We start from the raw sequence: 18,382 nt of genomic DNA on the forward strand, positions 1-18,382 counted from the left end.
TGGAAGCCGACTGCCACGTTTTTCCCCACAGGGCCACTGGCAGGGTTTCTGAAGCTGTAAATTACTACGGAAGCCGACTGCCACGTTTTTCCCCACAGGGCCACTGGCAGGTTCAGACCACCAACCTTTTGGTTAGCAGCCAACTGCTTTAATCGCTGCGCCACCACAGCTCCTCTCTCACAGCCACCTTTAAAGCCACAACAGGTCAAGTTCCTCTCCACTTTGAACCTCTGTGATCTCCCCTCCTGCCTCATCTCTCCAATGTGTCTCTTCTGCGGAATCGCTAACTCTTCTCCTTCTTCTTCTGGTGTTAAGGGCTCATGTGATTACACTGGAACCCTGGCGGTGCAGTGATTAAGAGCTCAGTTGCTAACTAAAAGGTCAGCAGTTCAAATCCACAAGCTGCTCCTTGGAAACCTTATGGTGCAGTTCTACTATGTCCTATAGGGTCACTGAATCAACTCGATGGCAACAGTTTGGTTTTCTGGTTTTGGTCATTATATTCAGCCCTCTCAGATAATACAGGAGACAGTCTCTGTATCTTAAATTCAGCTGACTCATAACCTTAATTCCATCAATCAATCCCTTCACAGCAGTACCTAGATCGGTCTTTGACTAAATAACTGGGGGAAGGAAGTCTTGGGGACACACTTTTACAATGCTGCCTACCCCCTACCCCAGCTGGTCACATGCATTACCTCAATTAACCCTCACAGCAGCCCCAAGGAAGTCTAGTGGCCAGTGAGCCAATTTGTCTATTATCTAAATAATTCATTTCACTTTACAAGACTGCTTTACAAAAATTACACCTAACCCCAAAATATATCTCAGACAGATTAAATGTTAAAAAATGAAACAAAAAGAACAAAAAACACCATGGCTGAATATTCATCTAATCTTGGGATGGTTATAGCCTAAAAGAAGAAGAAGAAATAGCAATGGGGAAATGAACAGATACAAAATTTCAATGAAATTAAAAGGCTAACACTAGGCTGGGGGGGAGATGCTAAATATATGTCAAATTGTTAACATGTTATTATAAAGAACTCATTCTGAAAGCAAATTAAAAAATGGGTAAAAGAAAATAAACGATTTGGATTTCTTTTGTCACTTAACAGGTAGGAAATTTCTTTTTAGTAACCAAAGAAAGTATACCAAACCATTGGTTTTCTATCAAATTAGCAAAGTATTTTTATTAGTTTTTTAAGATACTGGTCATTTGCTACTGATGTGGAAGTGAAATAGGAATCACCAAACAATGAAGTAGACATATTAGTATTTGGTTCATATTTAGACTTCTTTTACTAAGAAAATAAAATTCAGACATAGATATTTATAACAAAACACTAGAGAATTTAAAATAAGGATAAGATTATATCCTCATACAACAAAATACCAGTATTACTCAGCCATTAAATTGGCTCTTTCAGATACTTTTTAATGACATAGGAAAATATTCACAATTTGTTAATAGTGGGAAAAAGGAGAATGCAGGAGGAGGGAGCAGTAGAATGCTTTGGAGTCAGACAACCCGAGGCTGAATTCTGGCTCTGCCACGTTATAGCCCAGTAACTCTGACAGGGTAAGACCCAATTCTAGTTCTTCGTATATATAAATGTGGATGATACCACTTACACCTCTCAGGGCTATGCTCAGATTTAAGCAAAAATAAATGCAAAGTCTGTGTGAGCCTAACCCATTGCTACTGAGCCAATTCTGCCTCATGGCGACCCTCTCGGACAGAGGAGAACTACCCCGCAGGGTTTCCAAGGCTGTAACATTTACTGATGGAAGCAGACTGCCACGTCTTTACTCCGCAGAGGGGCTGGGGGGTTCCAACAGCAGACCCTTCAGTTGGCAGCCGAGTGCTTAACCTCTGCACCACCAAAACGCCTTGTATGAGCCTCGGCAACCCACTAAAGCAACTCGTGGCAGTTCTCACCGGTACAACCTAGACAATCGCAGAGAACGGAGACCTTTAACGGCTAAGATCCCCAAACTGCAAGTCCTTTCAAGTGGCAACATTATCGCCAGGCTTTACGTAGTTAAATGTGGGATTTCATTATTAATTCAGCCTTTTCAATTAGCTGATGACCTATAAGAAGCTAAAAAAGTAACTCTGGGCAAGTGGGGCCGGCGTCAGACTTGCAGACCGACAGGGATGCGTACCACCCAAGTCCTGCCTTAACAGACCCATGGATTTCAAAACCAGAGGTGCCATGTAATAGTGACGATAAGACATTTGCACTTTATAGTCATTCTTTAGTACAGAAACTAGGAGAGTGCCTTGAATACAGTAAGACCGTTTCAAAAATAACAGACGACACGACATTTTATGTGGCTGATTCGAACAGCTTACCTTCAAGGATCTGGCTGCTCTGGTGGGTCACCTGTCAGAGTTCAAAATAATCATAGTGTACTATTTTCAGAAAAACCATAGGCATTTTCACTCACCTTCAATGTAGAGTGGTTCTACAACGTCGTGGTTAATGAGCTCAAAGTTCTCGTGGCCAATCCAGTGTTCCACGTTTCTCTTCCTGCCCGTGAAGAAGTTGTCCACCACTGTCACCTCATGGCCATCCATCATTAGCTTGTCAGTTAGGTGGGAACCCACAAACCCTGCACCTCCGGTTATCTGCAGCAGGTCAGTGTGTGGAAAACATTCCCAGAAAAAAATACAAGAAGCCACAATGAAGGCAGACGTCACAGAGTTACATCGTGGGTGCCCAAAAAACCAAACCAAACCCATTACCGTCAAGTTGGTACCGACTCATAGCGATCCCCTAGGACAACGCAGAACTGCCCCACAAGGTTTCCAAGGAGCAGCTAGTGGATTTGAACTGCCGACCTTTTGGTTAGCAGGTTAAGCTCTTAACCACTGCACCAATAGGGTTTCATCTTGGGTGCAGCCACACTTAAAACTTGGAAGCAGGGAAAGGAAGAAAGCCAGCGAAGGTTTTAAAAGCAGCATCTTTATTCTTACTCCAGAACAATAAGTCACACTATCTCCCAGCTTCTAAAAAAAGCCTGTTGCCGTGGAGTCAATTCCAATTCACAGTAACCCTACAGGACAGAGCAGAAGGGCCCCATAGGGCTTCCAAGGCTATAATCTTCACCGAAGCAGACTGCCACATCTTTCTCCTGTGGAGCGGCTGGTGGATTAGAACTGCCAACCTTTCAGTTAGCAGCCAAGGGCTTAATCACTGCACCACCAGGTTTCCTTCCAAACTTCTAAGCAGACTAAAACTCAAAACTATCACTCAGTAAATAATACAGAAAACATAGTACTTACAATTTTCAGGACATTTTCTTTGACCCAGCATTTTACAGTATTAAAAGGTTCTTGTTTTATGATGGATATGATATGTTGAGCATTACTTATATAGTTCTAATATTACTACTCTGCAGTTAAGAATTACTTTAAAAAAAAAAGATCAGTAAAATGCAGAGACTTGGTGAACTACCAAAAAGTATGTTGATATTTAAACTGGGCTCAAAAATGTCACAAAAAGCTAGTATTTTTCAAATTGTTTATACGAACAAATTAATAAAGAATAGGTGTTCTTTGTGGACTAAAGTCCCAAATGATTAAGTTCCTGGGTTTGGTTAATGTCTGAACAGGAACACAAACACTGTGTGGTGATGACTCTCCACCCAAATGACCCAGCTAAGCAGGGTCACAACAGGAGTTCAGCCACAACGTGTTTTCTAAACCTTCAACTACAACAAATGTAAGAAGCCAATTATGTCTTTAAAAATAAAAAGGTTTTATTCAAATTATATGGCATAACTGGAAGGGCTCTACAAATAAGAAGTACCTCATTCTGGAAAAGGGCACTGGGAGTAGGAGAGAAAGAACAGTCACAGGAAACACAATTTTGCAGTCTGAAACTATATCCTCCAGCCTCCTCTACTCACCACTATGCCTTCTCTGCATGAGCAAAACTCTAGTTCACTCCATGTTTCAAACGAGAAGGTTTACTAGTGGGAAAAATACCAATGCTTTTAACCTAAAATAAAAACACCCAAAACCTTATAGGTCTATGGTTTTAAAACATTTAATTCATCCTCTGTTCAAACAAACCTCAGAAATCATTGCAATGTTTATAATATGCAAAAGCAAAGATGTCCTGGATAAAGAAGACTGACAATATCAGGCCTGCCTCCAGAAGAACTATTCCTCAGCCACCAACTAGATATTCGCATACACTTTGATAAAAATATTAACATTTGGTTTAGAACATGAATGGCTGAGAAAAGAAGTCCTACTGATCACCAACTTCCACTGCACTCAATTTATTCTTTACTGAGAGCACCGTAAATTTTTCCAAATCCCCTTTGCTTTAGAGATGAGAATTGACACCCATGGAAGGTGAGCTTTTGCTCAAGATCCCAAGATCACTAGTAAAGGTAGAATAAACCTACAGTTTTCCTAATTACATATTCTCTCCACTACCTGTCAATTTGCTAGTTCGTGTTTTATCTTTAGACTCCTACATTTTATCTATATGCCTGAACAATGACTACGAAAAAAGGTTTTCCAGAAAAATAACTGATTTCAAATTTACCTCATTACTAGATCTTAACTCAGGGAGGAATGTCATTTTATTTTATCTTCATTTTTCTAACCATTCCAGTTTTTTTAATCAGAAAACATATCTTCTTAAATAGAAATTTAACCACTTTTAATGTAACTCTCTATCTATATACAAATGTTTATTAAAATAAGATGTTCTGTGGCACTCTAACTTTATCACTATGCCCAAAATACCTAGCTGACAGCTCCGAGCCAGCAGAGATGCGCTGCACGGAATTATACATGCCTGCCTCCAACGTTTCACTGTCTTAGTAGTGCCATAAAAGTATCTAAAGCACCTCGGTCTTGATTAAAATGCATTTGAGATGTTTTTTACAAGTAATTCCCTTCTATCTGAAACACTTGGAGATTTATATAACATAGCTGGATGTTTATAAAATTTTTCTTCTAATCAATTTCAGGCCATTAGGCAAGCATTTAAAATGGAAACAAAACTGAAGGAAGCTTAGCACTTAGAAAGGATCCTCAGAAAAATAATCACCAAACATAAGCAGACCCTTTGAATAACAAGGAGCTAATAATTCAAATATAGTAGAAGAAAAGATATAACATAACACCTTTTACAACAAAATGGATGAGAAGAATTTACACAGGCTTGGATGAGCTCATTTCAATGTATTTTTACTTCTTGCTCCTGAGGGTACTAACAGGCACCTAGAGTGGTCTAGTCAACTCAGCATTCACACTCACGGCTGCTCGGCAAATTAGCAAAAAGAATGTGTTTCCAAATAAATCTCTTCTTTGTGCTAAGGCTTCGACAATTACTGACAAAGCTTTAAGTTTCAGCAACAATATACTCATATGCCAGAGACAGGCAACAAATGACTCTACAACGTGGTTTAACCTATGAGATGTCAGATGACTAGAAAACACCAAGTCCGTTTGTTGTGGTTATTTGAAAAGTGAAGTAAATTCCATAGCACTCGGCATCGACAGGATGATCCTCTTACATGGAAGTACTTTATTGCTAGGAATAATAATAACCCTTGCAAGACTGAACAAGGTTTGTCCATCAGCGGAGGTCATCAGATCTTCTAACCAAACTGACACATGGCCGCAAAAAGATTAGAAGAATTAATTTTCTCTGCTACCAGAGACACTGATGTATTTCTCAATTGCTGTTCAAGTGCATACACAATTTTGATGAGACAGAAATAACCCAAAAATGTGGGTATATGAGCAGAACAGACTGCTAGAGTCTGCTCAGGGTGAGATCTACGTAAGCCATCTCAAAACTGCAAGCGAATTTGTATACCTTCCAGAAGAAAAGGGAGGTTATGCGGGACTCAAACAGACATTCCCCAGGAGTAAAAGTATTGTTTAAGTGGTTTTAAAACCTAGATGATGGTGAAAAGAACAATAGCCAAAATCAGCCTTGTATATTAACCATTTATCTATCAAGGATACAGCTAAAAAATGTTCTTCTGGAACAGCAACGTGAGGAATGCCACAAACCTATCCCCCAGCGAAACCACCAGGACTGGTGAAAATTATTGAAAAACAAAACAAAAACCGATCATTTAAAGTCTCTGAATACCGCGAAAGAAGAAACATTTAAGACCTGCTAAGTCTTGGTAAGAACACAAGAGTCTGTGACCCTTGAGCCATGTCCCACTTCTACTCCCCCACCAGTAACAGCTCAATAAACACAGAAAAAGCTTTTAACAAAAGGGAATACCCCTTCATGATAAAAACACTCAACAAAGTAGGACTAGAAGGGAGCTTCCCTAGCCTGGTAAAGAGCAACTACGCAAAATCCACAGCTAACATCATACTTAATGTCGAAAGACGGTGCTTTCCCCCTAAGATCAGGAGCAAGACAAGGATGTCTGCTCTTGCCATTTCTACTCAACATTGCACTAAAGGTTCTAGTCAGGACAATGAGGCAAGAAAATGAAAGAAAAGGTATTCATATTGGAAAGGAAGAAGTCAAAATACCTCTATTTGCAGATGACATGATCTCATATATAAAAAATGCTAAGGAATCCATTAAAACTATTAGAATTAACCAATGTGTTCAGCAAGGCTGGAGAATACAAGATTAATATACAAAAATCAACTATTTCTATACACCTGCAATAAGCAATCCAAAAATGAAATTAAGTAAACAACTCCAGTTACAATAGCATTAAAAAGAATAAAATACTTGGGAATAAATTTAACAAAAGGAGTTCAAAACTTTACTCTGGAAATTACAAAAAAATTGTTGAAAGATACTAAAGAAGATCTGAATAAATGGAGAGACATCTCGTGTTTATGGACTGGAAAACTTAATGTTAAAATGGCGATACTTCCTAGATCAACCTACAAATAGATTCACTGCACACAGTTCCTATCAAACACCCAGCTGATTTTTCTTGCAGAAATTGACAAGCTGATCCTAACATTCATACGCAAATACAAGGGGCACAGAATAGCCAGAATAATTTTGAAAAAGAAGACCAAACTTGGAAACTACACTGTCCAATTTCAAAACTTACTGTGAAGTCACAGTTATCAAGGCTATGTGGGACTGGCATAAAGACAGACACATAGGCTGATAGAATAGAGAGCCCAGAAAAGACTTATCTTTATAAGCCACTGATTCTTGACAACACTGTCAAGACAATTCAATGGAGAATGATTCGTCTTTTCAGCAAAGGAGTCTCGGACAACTGGATATCCAAATGCAAAAGCAATGAAGTTGGAATTCTACCTCACACCATGTTAAAAAAAAATTAACAAAAAATGGATCATAGATGTAAATATAAGAATAAAACTCTAAAAATTCTTAGAAGAGAACACAGACATACATCTCTGTGACCCTGGATTAGACAATGATTTCTTGAATAGGATAGCAAGTATAAGCAACAAAGGAAAAAATAGAGTAGACTTCAGTAACATTAAAAACTCTTGTGTTTCAAGCGATGCAATCAAGGAAGTGAAAAGACAACATCGAGAACGGGCAGAAATATTTACAAAGAATACATCTGATATCTAGACCGTATAAAGAACACTTACAAATCAATATAAAAAAGAAAAACAACACAACTAAAAAGTGGATTAAGAATCTGAATAAACATTTCCCCAAAGAAGATACACAAATGGCCAAGAAGCACAAGGTTGACAACATTAAGCTGCCAGGGTAATGGCAATCAAAGCCACAGTGAGATCCCACTTCACACCTGCTAAGGCAAGAGCAGGTCGATGACGATGTGGAGAAACTGGGACCTTCAGACAGTGCTGGTGACAATGAGAAACGGGACAGCTGCTTTGGAAACCAGTCTGGCAGTTCCCAAAAAGGTAAAACCTACAGTTGCCAGATGACCCATACAATGAATGGATAAATAAAATGTGGTACATACATACAATGGAATATAATTTTGCAATAACAAGAAATGAAGTACTAACATATGTTACGACATGGATAAACCTTGAAAACATTACGCTAAGTGAAGGAAGCCAATAACCAACCACCATATATTCTATGATTCCAGCTATACGAAATATCCAGAATAGCAAATCTATACAGACAAAAAGCAGATCAGTGGTTGCCTAGTACTTGGGGTGTAGAAGAATTTGGGGGAAAATGATGATTGACTGCTTATGCATATGGGGTTTCTTTATAGGGTGATGAAAATATTCCAAAATTGGCTGTAACGATGATTGCACAACTCTGTGACTATACAAAAAACGTTGAATTGTACACTTTAAACGGGTGAATCATATGGATTGTGAATTATATCTCAATAAAGCAGCTATTGAAAAGAAAAGACCACAAAAGGTGTCAATCTCTTTGTACACACTATGCTACATAATAGTTAAACAGGCTTCTTTTACTGGTGAATTTATATTGATGTTTAACAAGAAGTTTATTAACCCGAATGTTTATCAAAATTTTCTGTGAGCCAGAAAAGTTTAAATACCACTGCTCCAGAAAACAGCTTCACATTTTCTCAGGAAGTTAAATATAGGGTTACCATATGATCCAGTATTTCCACTCTCAGGTACATGCTCCCCAAAATTGAAAACGTACATCCACACAAAAACTTGGGTACACATACGTTCACGGCAGCACTATCCATAAGTTAAAACATAGAAACAACCCCAGATCTCCAATTCAAAAATAAACAAAATGTGGTACACATCCATGCAATGAACTACTACTCAGCCAGAGAAAGGAATGAAGTACTGATAGATGCTACGACATGGATGAGCCTTGAAAACATCATACTAAGCGAAAGAAGCCAGACATAAAAGACTACACGTTATATGATTTTATTTATATGGGATGTCTAGGGAAATCCAGAGACAGAAAGGAGATGAGTGGTTTCTAGGTGCTGGGGAGCAGGCAATGAGAAGTGACCATGAATGGGTAAGGGGTTTCTTTCTGGGGTGATGAAAACGTTCTGGTATTAGATCGTGGTGTCGTACAATTCTGTGACTATACTAACCATTTTATTTAGAGGGGTGAATTTTATGGTATGTGAGCTACATTCAGCAACAACAAAAGAACGTTTCTTAACATTACAACTACTAATCAGACGTACAAACTTACCAAAATTCGCTTACGGTCCTTTTCTGATAAAAATTTGACTGGCGGGTATTTCTGGGTGAAGCTGTATAACATGATTAAAAAAAAAAAAAAAAAAAAGTCAGATCTCTCATGTGAATATATCCACCACTGACCACCAAAACAAACGCCAGATTTTGAAAATGCTACTTCTCACTCGTCCTCTCTACTACAAAACCAGTGCCGTAGGAGCCAAAGGGTCACTGGCTGGTTTGAATTCAAGTCACATTTCACCTGCTCCTTGTTTAGCTTATGCCTTGAGAGTCTACCCGGGAAAAGCTGAGCAGGCACCAGCTCCACCAATTCAAGTAACAGCACAACATGAGGGAGGAAGGAGTCGTCTCAACATGCTACTTTGGGGCTTGGAAGGGAGAGAGCAGCTGCATGAAGCCACAGCCCCAATGCAGGACACTGTGTCTTGTAAGAGTAAGAATGAAAAATAGGAACCAAGTTTCTTCGCCCCTTTCTGGGCATTTTTCACATTCCATCATCTCCCTTCCTTAACCATGCACCCGGGCAAAACAATCTGGCATCCACACTCCCTGGGCCTCATGGTCTTCTCTGAGCCTATCTTAAGACTCCCACCTCATCTTTCAAAGCCCTCTCAGCTCCCTCCCCTAAGGCGTCATGGGTCCCCAAGCCACAGAAATAGGGGAGTATAACTGGCATCATAAAACATTAAATGAGAGTTAAAGGAAGATTTGAAATACCTATTCTCAAAGTGGCCCAGCTAGAAACACAAATCCTTTAGGTAAAATCAGACGAATCAGCTTAATATTTATTATTTTAACCAGAGAAGCGCTGAGCCAGGAGGCATTGTCTCCGGTCCTCTCCCTGGTCCCGGCATGAACACAGTGCTAGGATAGGGAATGCATTTCCTTAATGACTGCTGAACTGAACAGGGCATGACAGATCATTACACAGGAGACCCTGAAACAGCTACGTATTTCTCAGCTTCTGAGAAGACTGGAAGCATGCTTAAACTCGACGGGAAGGGCTTTCTTTTGCTATGCAGAATAATTCCCTTCTTAAGAGTTTCTACATTCTTACAAGGTCAAGTCACTCTTGCAGACTAGAAAAACAGGCAGGCACAGTGGGAGAGTCTGAGGGAACGGTGAGAAAAAATCCTGGCCTTCCCCCCCTTGTGAGCTCCATGACCCCTGAGGAAGACACATCAGGCCTTCCTGCTCTGTTAAGGGAGGTAACAATGGCACCTACTTCAGAGGGTGCTGGGATCAGAGGCTGTTAAGTCTTTAGCGTAGCACCCAGCCCATGGAAAGTAGCATTTTTTGTCAAACCATTTACTTGTCCAGCTGGGAAATGGCAAAGTAACTGCGCATTTTCTGCAGGCGCCCCTCACACCTGTTCCAATTGTCCCCTGATCTCTGAGCTCCCCACATCTGTGACTCCAGCCTTAACTCCAGAAGTTCTGAACCACAACTAAATTTCTCTTTCCTCCCAGCCTGGCTCTCTCCCTACATTTCCCACCTGCTCACTGGCACAACTACTCCTTCGGACAGTGGTGGAAACACTGGCACCATCTTTGACTCGTCATTTTCTTCCATTCACTGTGGAAGTTCAAGAGAAACAAAATTCTCTTTAATCTCAATGATTAGAGAAAGTGGCACAGGGAACGTGGGATTACAGCTGAACACTGAAAACTGAAGTGATGAGAGAGGAAACTATGAATTAAGACTAAAACGTGTGCCCAGAGGCACCAAGTACACCAAGGTGGCCGCTGACACGAACTTTGGTATCACTAACTTAAAGTCGTGCCAGTCTGAAAGTTAAAAATCAAACTTGAGGTGCTACTTACACTATAAAGAAAACAGTTTTTTTTTTGGAATTTTTTTTTTTTAAGTAGGAAATATACTTGGAAGAAATAAAACTCAAGCAAAAGCATAAACTGGCTGACACACATGGCTTCCGAGGTAGGATGGCCTAATAAATACTTCAGACACCACATGCTAAAAGTTTTCATTTAAAAAAATAAAAATACATGGGTTTCTTGCCTTGTTTATCTGAAAAACGTAGCAACGAAGTGTTGGATTTCATATGTATTCTTAAACTTCTTAAAAATAATCTTATACCAGACTTAATGGTCTGACTGAGACTAGAAGGACCCTGGAGGTCATGGTCCTCAGACCTTCTGTTAGCCCAAGACTGGAACCATTCCCAAAGCCAACTCTTCAGACAGGGATTGGACTGGATTATAAGATAGAAAATGATACTGGCAAGGAGTGAGCTTCTTGGCTCAAGTAGGCACATGAGACTAAGAGGGCAGCTCCTGTCCGGAGGGAGATGAGAGGGCAGAGGGAGTCAGAAGCTGGCTGAATGCACACGGGAATACAGGGTGGAGAGAAGGAGTGTGCTGTCTCCTTAGAGGGAGTGCACCTAGGAGTATATAAAAGGTGTATATAAATTTTTGTATGAGAGACTGACTTGACTTGTAAACTTTCACTTAAAGCACAATAAAAATGTTTTAAAAATGATCTTATAATCGACATTCTTCCTTTAAAGTTAAGGCTCACAGTCACGCACACAAAGCTGTAAGTAACAGCATGGAGTCCTCCTTAGTATGCAATGCATACTGTGTTTTCCTTCTTTGCAGTCTTGGATGACAGTGCATGTAATTATGGAAGATGATCTTGGCCGTGCCACGCCTTCTGCTGGCAGCTCAGAGTTACTGAGAGTCCCCTGCACACATGCACAGGGCTGGGCCAAGTGGGGCAACCGGGAGACACAGACCTGTTTTAGCAGCTTAAAAAAAAAAAAATCCTGCTGCCATTGAGTCGATTCCGATTTCAACTGGGGTCGCTATGAGTCGGTTAACATCTAAACAAGCTTAAAATCTTACCCAACTCACTGGCTCATCCAATTATTCACTTAGCAAAGAACTACTTAATCAGCCTTCTCAGCACTCTCCCCTCTCTTTTCCCTGTATAAAGATAATCCTCAACTTTCAAAAATGTCCTTATTTCTTATAAGCCACTTGGCTCAAACAGACAAGCTCATCAAGAAAACATTTTCAAGTTATTCTTATCTTGCTAGCGTCAAGGTGATTGTTTGATCGTTCTTCTCACACAATCAAACAGGAAAAATGAGAGCTCCACCAATTTCTACCAAAAAGCCTTTTTAGTCATGTCCATACTTGAGGTTCTAACTGAAGCAAGAGCTTTCGCTCATCTGTCACCTGACTTGCTCAGCCAGCCTGCAGAACACAGCCACTTTTACAATGAGTGACTGGCAAAGCAGACCCTACTGGCAACCCATATTCTCCTCTCCTATTTGAATTTGAAAGACAGCTCCCACAGCTTGACAAGAATGACTTACTGGTAAATTCTTTAAGATTAAATTTGTACTTGTGGTTCTCTTTCTGATTTAAAAAGCACAAAGAACAGTGCAAAAATATCGAAGGGAATCCCATAATTCTCATAACTTGAGAGATCTTGTCCGTAAGCCAACTCCTTAGAGACGTTATCTGAGTCAATTTTCTTGTCATAAATAAATAAGTGAGGATTATTTTCTAAAGAAAATGATCACAGGTGGGCAGAGTTTTTGATCAACATAAAATCTGTGGTGGATTATTTTTTTACCAAAAAACAATTTACATTTTAAAAAAGCTTCACTTGAAATCTCTCAAATGATGCCAGTCTTACTGAGGCTCCCAGCCAATGAAATGTAATCTTCACTTAGGTTAAAAGCAGCATAGATTCAGCACCAAATCACACCAACAAGATTCTAAAGCACAAATAACAACCTTCTATTTAGGAAGCCCTGGTGGCGCAGTGGTTAAGAGTTCGGCTGCTAAACAGAGAGTCAGCAGTTCGAATGCACCAGGCGCTCCTTGGAAACCCTATGGGGCAGTTCTACTCTGTCCTATAAGGTTGCTATGAGTCGAAATCGACTCAACAGTAATGGGTTTTTTGGTCTATCACCAAATAAAATGTGCTGAAAAAAAAAAAGCTGATAACTTTAACTTTTACTCCAGTCAGTATAAACTGAAATTAATAGTTTGCCTGACTGCTCAGTTGAGGACAAGAAGAAAGTGAATGAACACGTTTTGTTTCATGAAATCTTCTCCATCCTATTTCCCCTTTGACCACTTAAAGAAAACACTAAAATTGGTTTCTTCCTTTTTATTCTGCCCTCGACAAAGGCGCACACAATGCTGATGTGTATTGTCAAAACTCAGTGCAAGGAAAAAAAATTATGTAAACTTCAACAAAAGTTTTCATTTTTCTTTCTTAAACTTCTGAAGACCCAAACGTCGCTCTAGCCATACAGAGTTTTCCACATATTCCCCAGGAAAAAGTTTCCGTGCCTGAGCGCAACTGTTTTAGACAAGCAACTGCCTGAGAAAGAATGTGCAACAGAGCCACGAACTCAGGAGAGGAGCAACAAATTCAAAGGGTGAGGAGGACTTTTCTTTGGCATCTGTGATTCAAATAAATTTTTTCACCATATTATACAACTCTTCCGCCTCATCCACTTTACCTGGTCTAAATCCCCAACACTTCCTGATGTGTACTCTGGTGACAAAAGCAAATAAATGGCTGAACATGACATTTTACAGGCTCCACCCGTATCTCCTTACACACTACTATACTGTAGGCCCTCCAAACGGTTTCCTTGGTTTTGAAATTCTGTTTTAAAGACTATATGCTAGAAACCATCCAATCATTTTGCAGGAGATAAGGTAAGGCCTCAACTTCTCTGAAGTGAATTTGCAGAAATTTAGGAATTCACAGAGTGTGAAAAAGAACGATGTCAACAAACCTACGTCCTTTTCTTCTAACTTTCTGACTATTTGAGTATTATACTTAAATGGAGAAAAAACACCAAAAAATTTTATATGGACATTTTTTTAAATCACCACAGTTTGTAGGAAGGACTTATTAAAGAAAGGTCTTTTGAGATCTATGTAGTTGGGCTTCAGGAAGACCCCTTCATGTGAAAGAATATATATATAAAATAAACTTTCTTTTCCTGGAGAGTCTATGGTTCTTATCAGAAATGGCTCTTGATGACAAAAGAAAAAACAATTGGGTTTAAAAACATGCTGGATCCAAAACTTTAAAGTAAAAATTTATCTTTTCAGGGAAAGGTTCTATGCCTTGAGAGTAGTTTACATCTTTTATATTATAGAATTAATTGCTCAGTTGAGGTAAACTTAGATATTGACCTTTATATATTATCTGATATTTAATATACTAGACATTTAACTCCCGTAACTAAGAAATAGGCATTTTCCTAAACTTAAAACAAAAAGTACACATACCTTTTTTCCAAGTCTCTGATTTTCTCTCTTAATGGCTCAACAATCTATAATAACAATAACCAAAATTAGTTTTAAAGGAAAAACATAGTCTTCTACCACTTTTACCCCCTTGTGATATTTCAAATTGGCATGACATAATGCAAAAGAGATTTTCATTTCCTCTATAATTTACACACCAATGACTAATGCCAAAGATGAGGAAATTGAAGATTTTTACCAATTTCTACAGTCTGAAATTATCAAACATGCAATCGAGATGCACGGATAATTACTGGTGATTGGAATACGAAAGTTGGAAACAAAGAAGATCTGTAGTTGGAAAGTATGGCCTTGGTGACACAAACAACGCTGGAGATCACATGACAGAATTTTACAAGACCAATGTCTTATTCATTGCAAACACCTTTTTTCAATACCATAAATGATGACTATACATGTGGTCCTCATTGGATGGAAAACACAGGAATCAAATTGACTACATCTGTGGAAAGAGATGATGGAAAAGCTCAGCATCATCACTCAGAACAAGGTCAGGGGCCAATTGCAGAACAGACTATCAATTGCTCATATGCAAGTACAAGCTGAAGCTGAAGAAAACTGAAACAAGTCTGCAAGAGCCAAAATACAACTTCAGGTATATTTCACCTGAATTTGGAGACAATTTCTAGAATAGATTTGACACACTGAACACTAATGACCGAAGACCAGACAAGTTGTGGGATGACATTAAGGGCATCATATGTGAAAAAACCAAGAGGTCACTAAAAAGACAGGAAAGAAAGAAATGACCAAAATGATGTCAGAAGAGACTGAAACTTGCTCTTGAATAAATAGCTAAAGTGAATGGAAGAAATGATGAAGTAAAACCTCTGAACAGAAGATTTCAAAAGGCAGCTCGAAAAGACAAAGTAAGGTATTACAAAGAAATGTGCAAAGACCTGGAGTTAGAAAACAAAAAGGGAAGAACTTGCTTGGCATTTCTCAAGCTCAGAGAACTGAAGAAAAAATTCAAGTCTTAAGTTGCAATTTTGAATGATTCTATGGTCAAAATACTGAATGATGCAGGCAGGAAGCACCAAAAGAAGATGGAAGGAATATACAGAGTCACTGTACCAAAAAGAATTGGTCGACGTTCAACCATTTCCGGAGGTAGTATATGACCAAGAACGAATGGTACTGAAGGAAGAAGTCCAAGCTGCACTAAAGGCATTGGGGAAAAACAAGGCTCCAGGAATTGACGGAATACCAAAAGAGATGTTTCAACAAATGGATGCAGCGCTGGAGATGTTCGCTCGTCTATACTAAGAAACCTGAAGACAGCTACCTGTCCAACCAACTGGAAGAGATCCATATTTGTGCCCTTTTCCAAGAAAGGTGATCCAACAGAATGCAGAAATTATCAAACAATATCATTACTATCAGATGCAAGTAAAATTTTGCTAAAAATAACTCAAAAATGGTTGCAGCAATACATCAACAAGGAACTGCCAGAAATTCAAGCAGGATTCTGAAGTGGACATGGAACAAGGGATATCATTGCTGATGTCAGATGATGTTGGCCAAAAGCAGAGAATACCAGGAGGATGTTTACCTGTGTCTTACTATGTGAAGGCATTCGACTGTATGGATCAGACCAAAATATGGATAACATTGCAAATAATGGGAACTCCAAAACACTTAATTGTGCTCCTGAGGGACCTGTACATAGGCCAAGAGGCAGTGGTTCAGACAGAACAAGGGGATACTGCATGGTTTAAAATCAGGAAAGATCTGTGTCAGGGTTGTAGCCTTTCACCATACTTATTCAGTCTATGGAAACCCTGGTGGTGTAGTGGTTAAGTGCTACTGCTGCTAGCCAAAGGGTCGGCAGTTCAAATCCGCCAGGCGCTCCTTAGAAACTCTATGGGGCAGTTCTACTCTGTCCTATAGGGTTGCTATGAATCGGAATCGACTCGACGGCACTGGGTATTCAGTCTATATGCTGTGCAAATAATTTGAGAAGCTGGACTACATGAAGAAGAACGTGGCATTAGGATTGGTAGAAGGCTCATTAACAACCCGTGATACACAGATGACACAATCTTGCTTGCTGAAAGCGAAGAGAACTTGAAGCACTTACTGATGAAGATCAAAACCATGGCCTTCAGTATGGATTACACCTCAACATAAAGAAAACAAAAATCCTCACAACTGCACCAATAAGCAACATCATAATAAACGGAGAAAAGTTTGGAGTTGTCAAGGATTTCATTTTACTTGGATCCATAATCAACGCCCACGGAAGCAGCAGTCAAGAACTCAAACAACGTACTGCATCGGGCAAATCTGCTGCAAAAGACCTCTTTAAAGTGTTGAAAAGCAAAGACGTCATTTTGAGGACTAAGGTGTGCCTGACCCAAGCCGTGGTATTTTCAACCACCTCATAAGCATGCAAATTTGGACACTGAATAAGGAAGACAGAAGACGAACCGATGCCTTCGAATTATGGTGTCAGTGAAGAATACTGAGTGTACCATGGACTGCCAGAAGAAGGAATAAGTCTTTATTGGAAGAAGCACAGCCAGAGTGCTCCTTGGAAGCAAGGATGGCGGGATTCCATCTCACATACTTTGGACATGTTATCAGAAGGGATCAGTTCCTGGAGAAGGACATCATGCTTGGCAAAGTAGAGCGTCAGCAAAAAAGAGGAAGGCCCTTGGTGAGATGGACTAACACAGTGGCTGCAACAATGGGCACAAACACAGCAATGACTGTGAAGATGGGCAGTATTTTGTTCTGTTGTACACAGGGTTGCTATGAGTCAGAACTGACTCAACGGCACCTAACAACAACATAATTCATTTCCAGTTTGAATTAAGACATACTGCGTGAACCAAAATTCTAGACTCTAGATAATAAATTATATGTTAGAACTCTTACTCAACAGATGCCCAGGTCTTTGAGAAAAATTAACCTTTCTGCTTATTTATCTTACTTGGAGCGATGCAAAAGGTGTTTCAGGCTCATAAAAACAGGCAGACTACCACCACCTTTTCTGGAACAAAAGAATCCCCTAAGTTTCTTTTCCAGAACAATGGAATTCCGTTAAGTGTTGTCCACAAAAGCTTAACATTTTATTTCAACAATTATGCGCAGTTCTACTCTGTCGTATAGGGTCGCTACGAGTCGGAATCGACTCGTCGGCACTGGGTTTGTCGGGTATCCATGTTATCAACTCATAAATTATGTCCATGTTATCAACACATAAATTACAGGCTGTGAATCAAGCCATGTCCACGTGTGTTAACACCCATGAGATCTGACAGAACAAGCAAGAGCAATCCAAGGTCTTCCCTACAACTCCACCATCTGGCTTCAAATCAAATCTTCAACAAGTGAATGACTCCCCAACCTCTCCCACAATCCCTGTTACAACAATTGACACATCTATATTTACTGACCAAAATATAAGCACGTATTTTAAAACACGAGGTGCATAATCAACCAATTACGGTTGTCGCTGAGTCGACTGCCACTCATGGCGACCCCATGTGTGTCAGAGCAAAGCTATATTCATAGGGTTTTCAATCACTGGTGTTTTGGAAGTAGATCACCAGGCCTTTCTTCCGAGATGCCTATGCGTGGACTCAAACTTCCAACCTTTCAGTTAGCCAAGCATGTTAACAATATGTACCACCCAGGGTCTCCTTAATCAACCAGAAGGTGTTAGTTCTCAATTAGTTAGGTATGACTTCCTCATGTGTAGACAGTATGACTTCCTCATGTGTAGATATGGATGTTCTTTATGACTGTCAAGTCCAGGCATCTGATTTGTGCTTATTTTTTCTTTCAGCATCTTCTCAGGTGAGTGGATGCCGACACTTGCTCCATCCCTGGTAAAGGTAATTACTTTCTTTTCTCTAAGGACTTCTGGAAAGGCTCACCTGAAAAGTCATGTAAAAGTTTAAATCGA

The 18,382-nt window shown here is 39.7% G+C and overlaps 1 protein-coding gene across 14 annotated transcripts in view; it reads right to left on the minus strand.

Annotated features, from left to right (window-relative positions):
* Nucleotides 1–18,382, minus strand: part of UXS1 (UDP-glucuronate decarboxylase 1) — a 110,555-nt gene that overhangs the window by 56,960 nt on the left and 35,213 nt on the right. For 4 of the 14 annotated variants that reach the window (XM_023552625.2, XM_023552626.2, XM_023552628.2 and 1 more), the window contains 4 exons: nt 14,431–14,474; nt 10,638–10,717; nt 9,135–9,195; nt 2,455–2,635 (listed from right to left, as the gene is read on the minus strand). In XM_023552625.2, the coding sequence (XP_023408393.1) occupies nt 2,455–2,635; nt 9,135–9,195; nt 10,638–10,714 (319 nt within the window). In that variant the 5' untranslated portion in view covers nt 10,715–10,717; nt 14,431–14,474. Of the gene's footprint in view, nt 1–2,454; nt 2,636–9,134; nt 9,196–10,637; nt 10,718–14,430; nt 14,475–17,404; nt 17,784–17,870; nt 18,079–18,103; nt 18,354–18,382 lie in introns of those variants that run through there. The other 10 variants (XM_003413615.3, XM_010593578.2, XM_023552630.2 and 7 more) reach the window with 6 other exon arrangements.

Source organism: Loxodonta africana, chromosome 15, assembly GCF_030014295.1.
Source record: "Loxodonta africana isolate mLoxAfr1 chromosome 15, mLoxAfr1.hap2, whole genome shotgun sequence".
Classification (NCBI taxonomy): domain Eukaryota; kingdom Metazoa; phylum Chordata; class Mammalia; order Proboscidea; family Elephantidae; genus Loxodonta; species Loxodonta africana.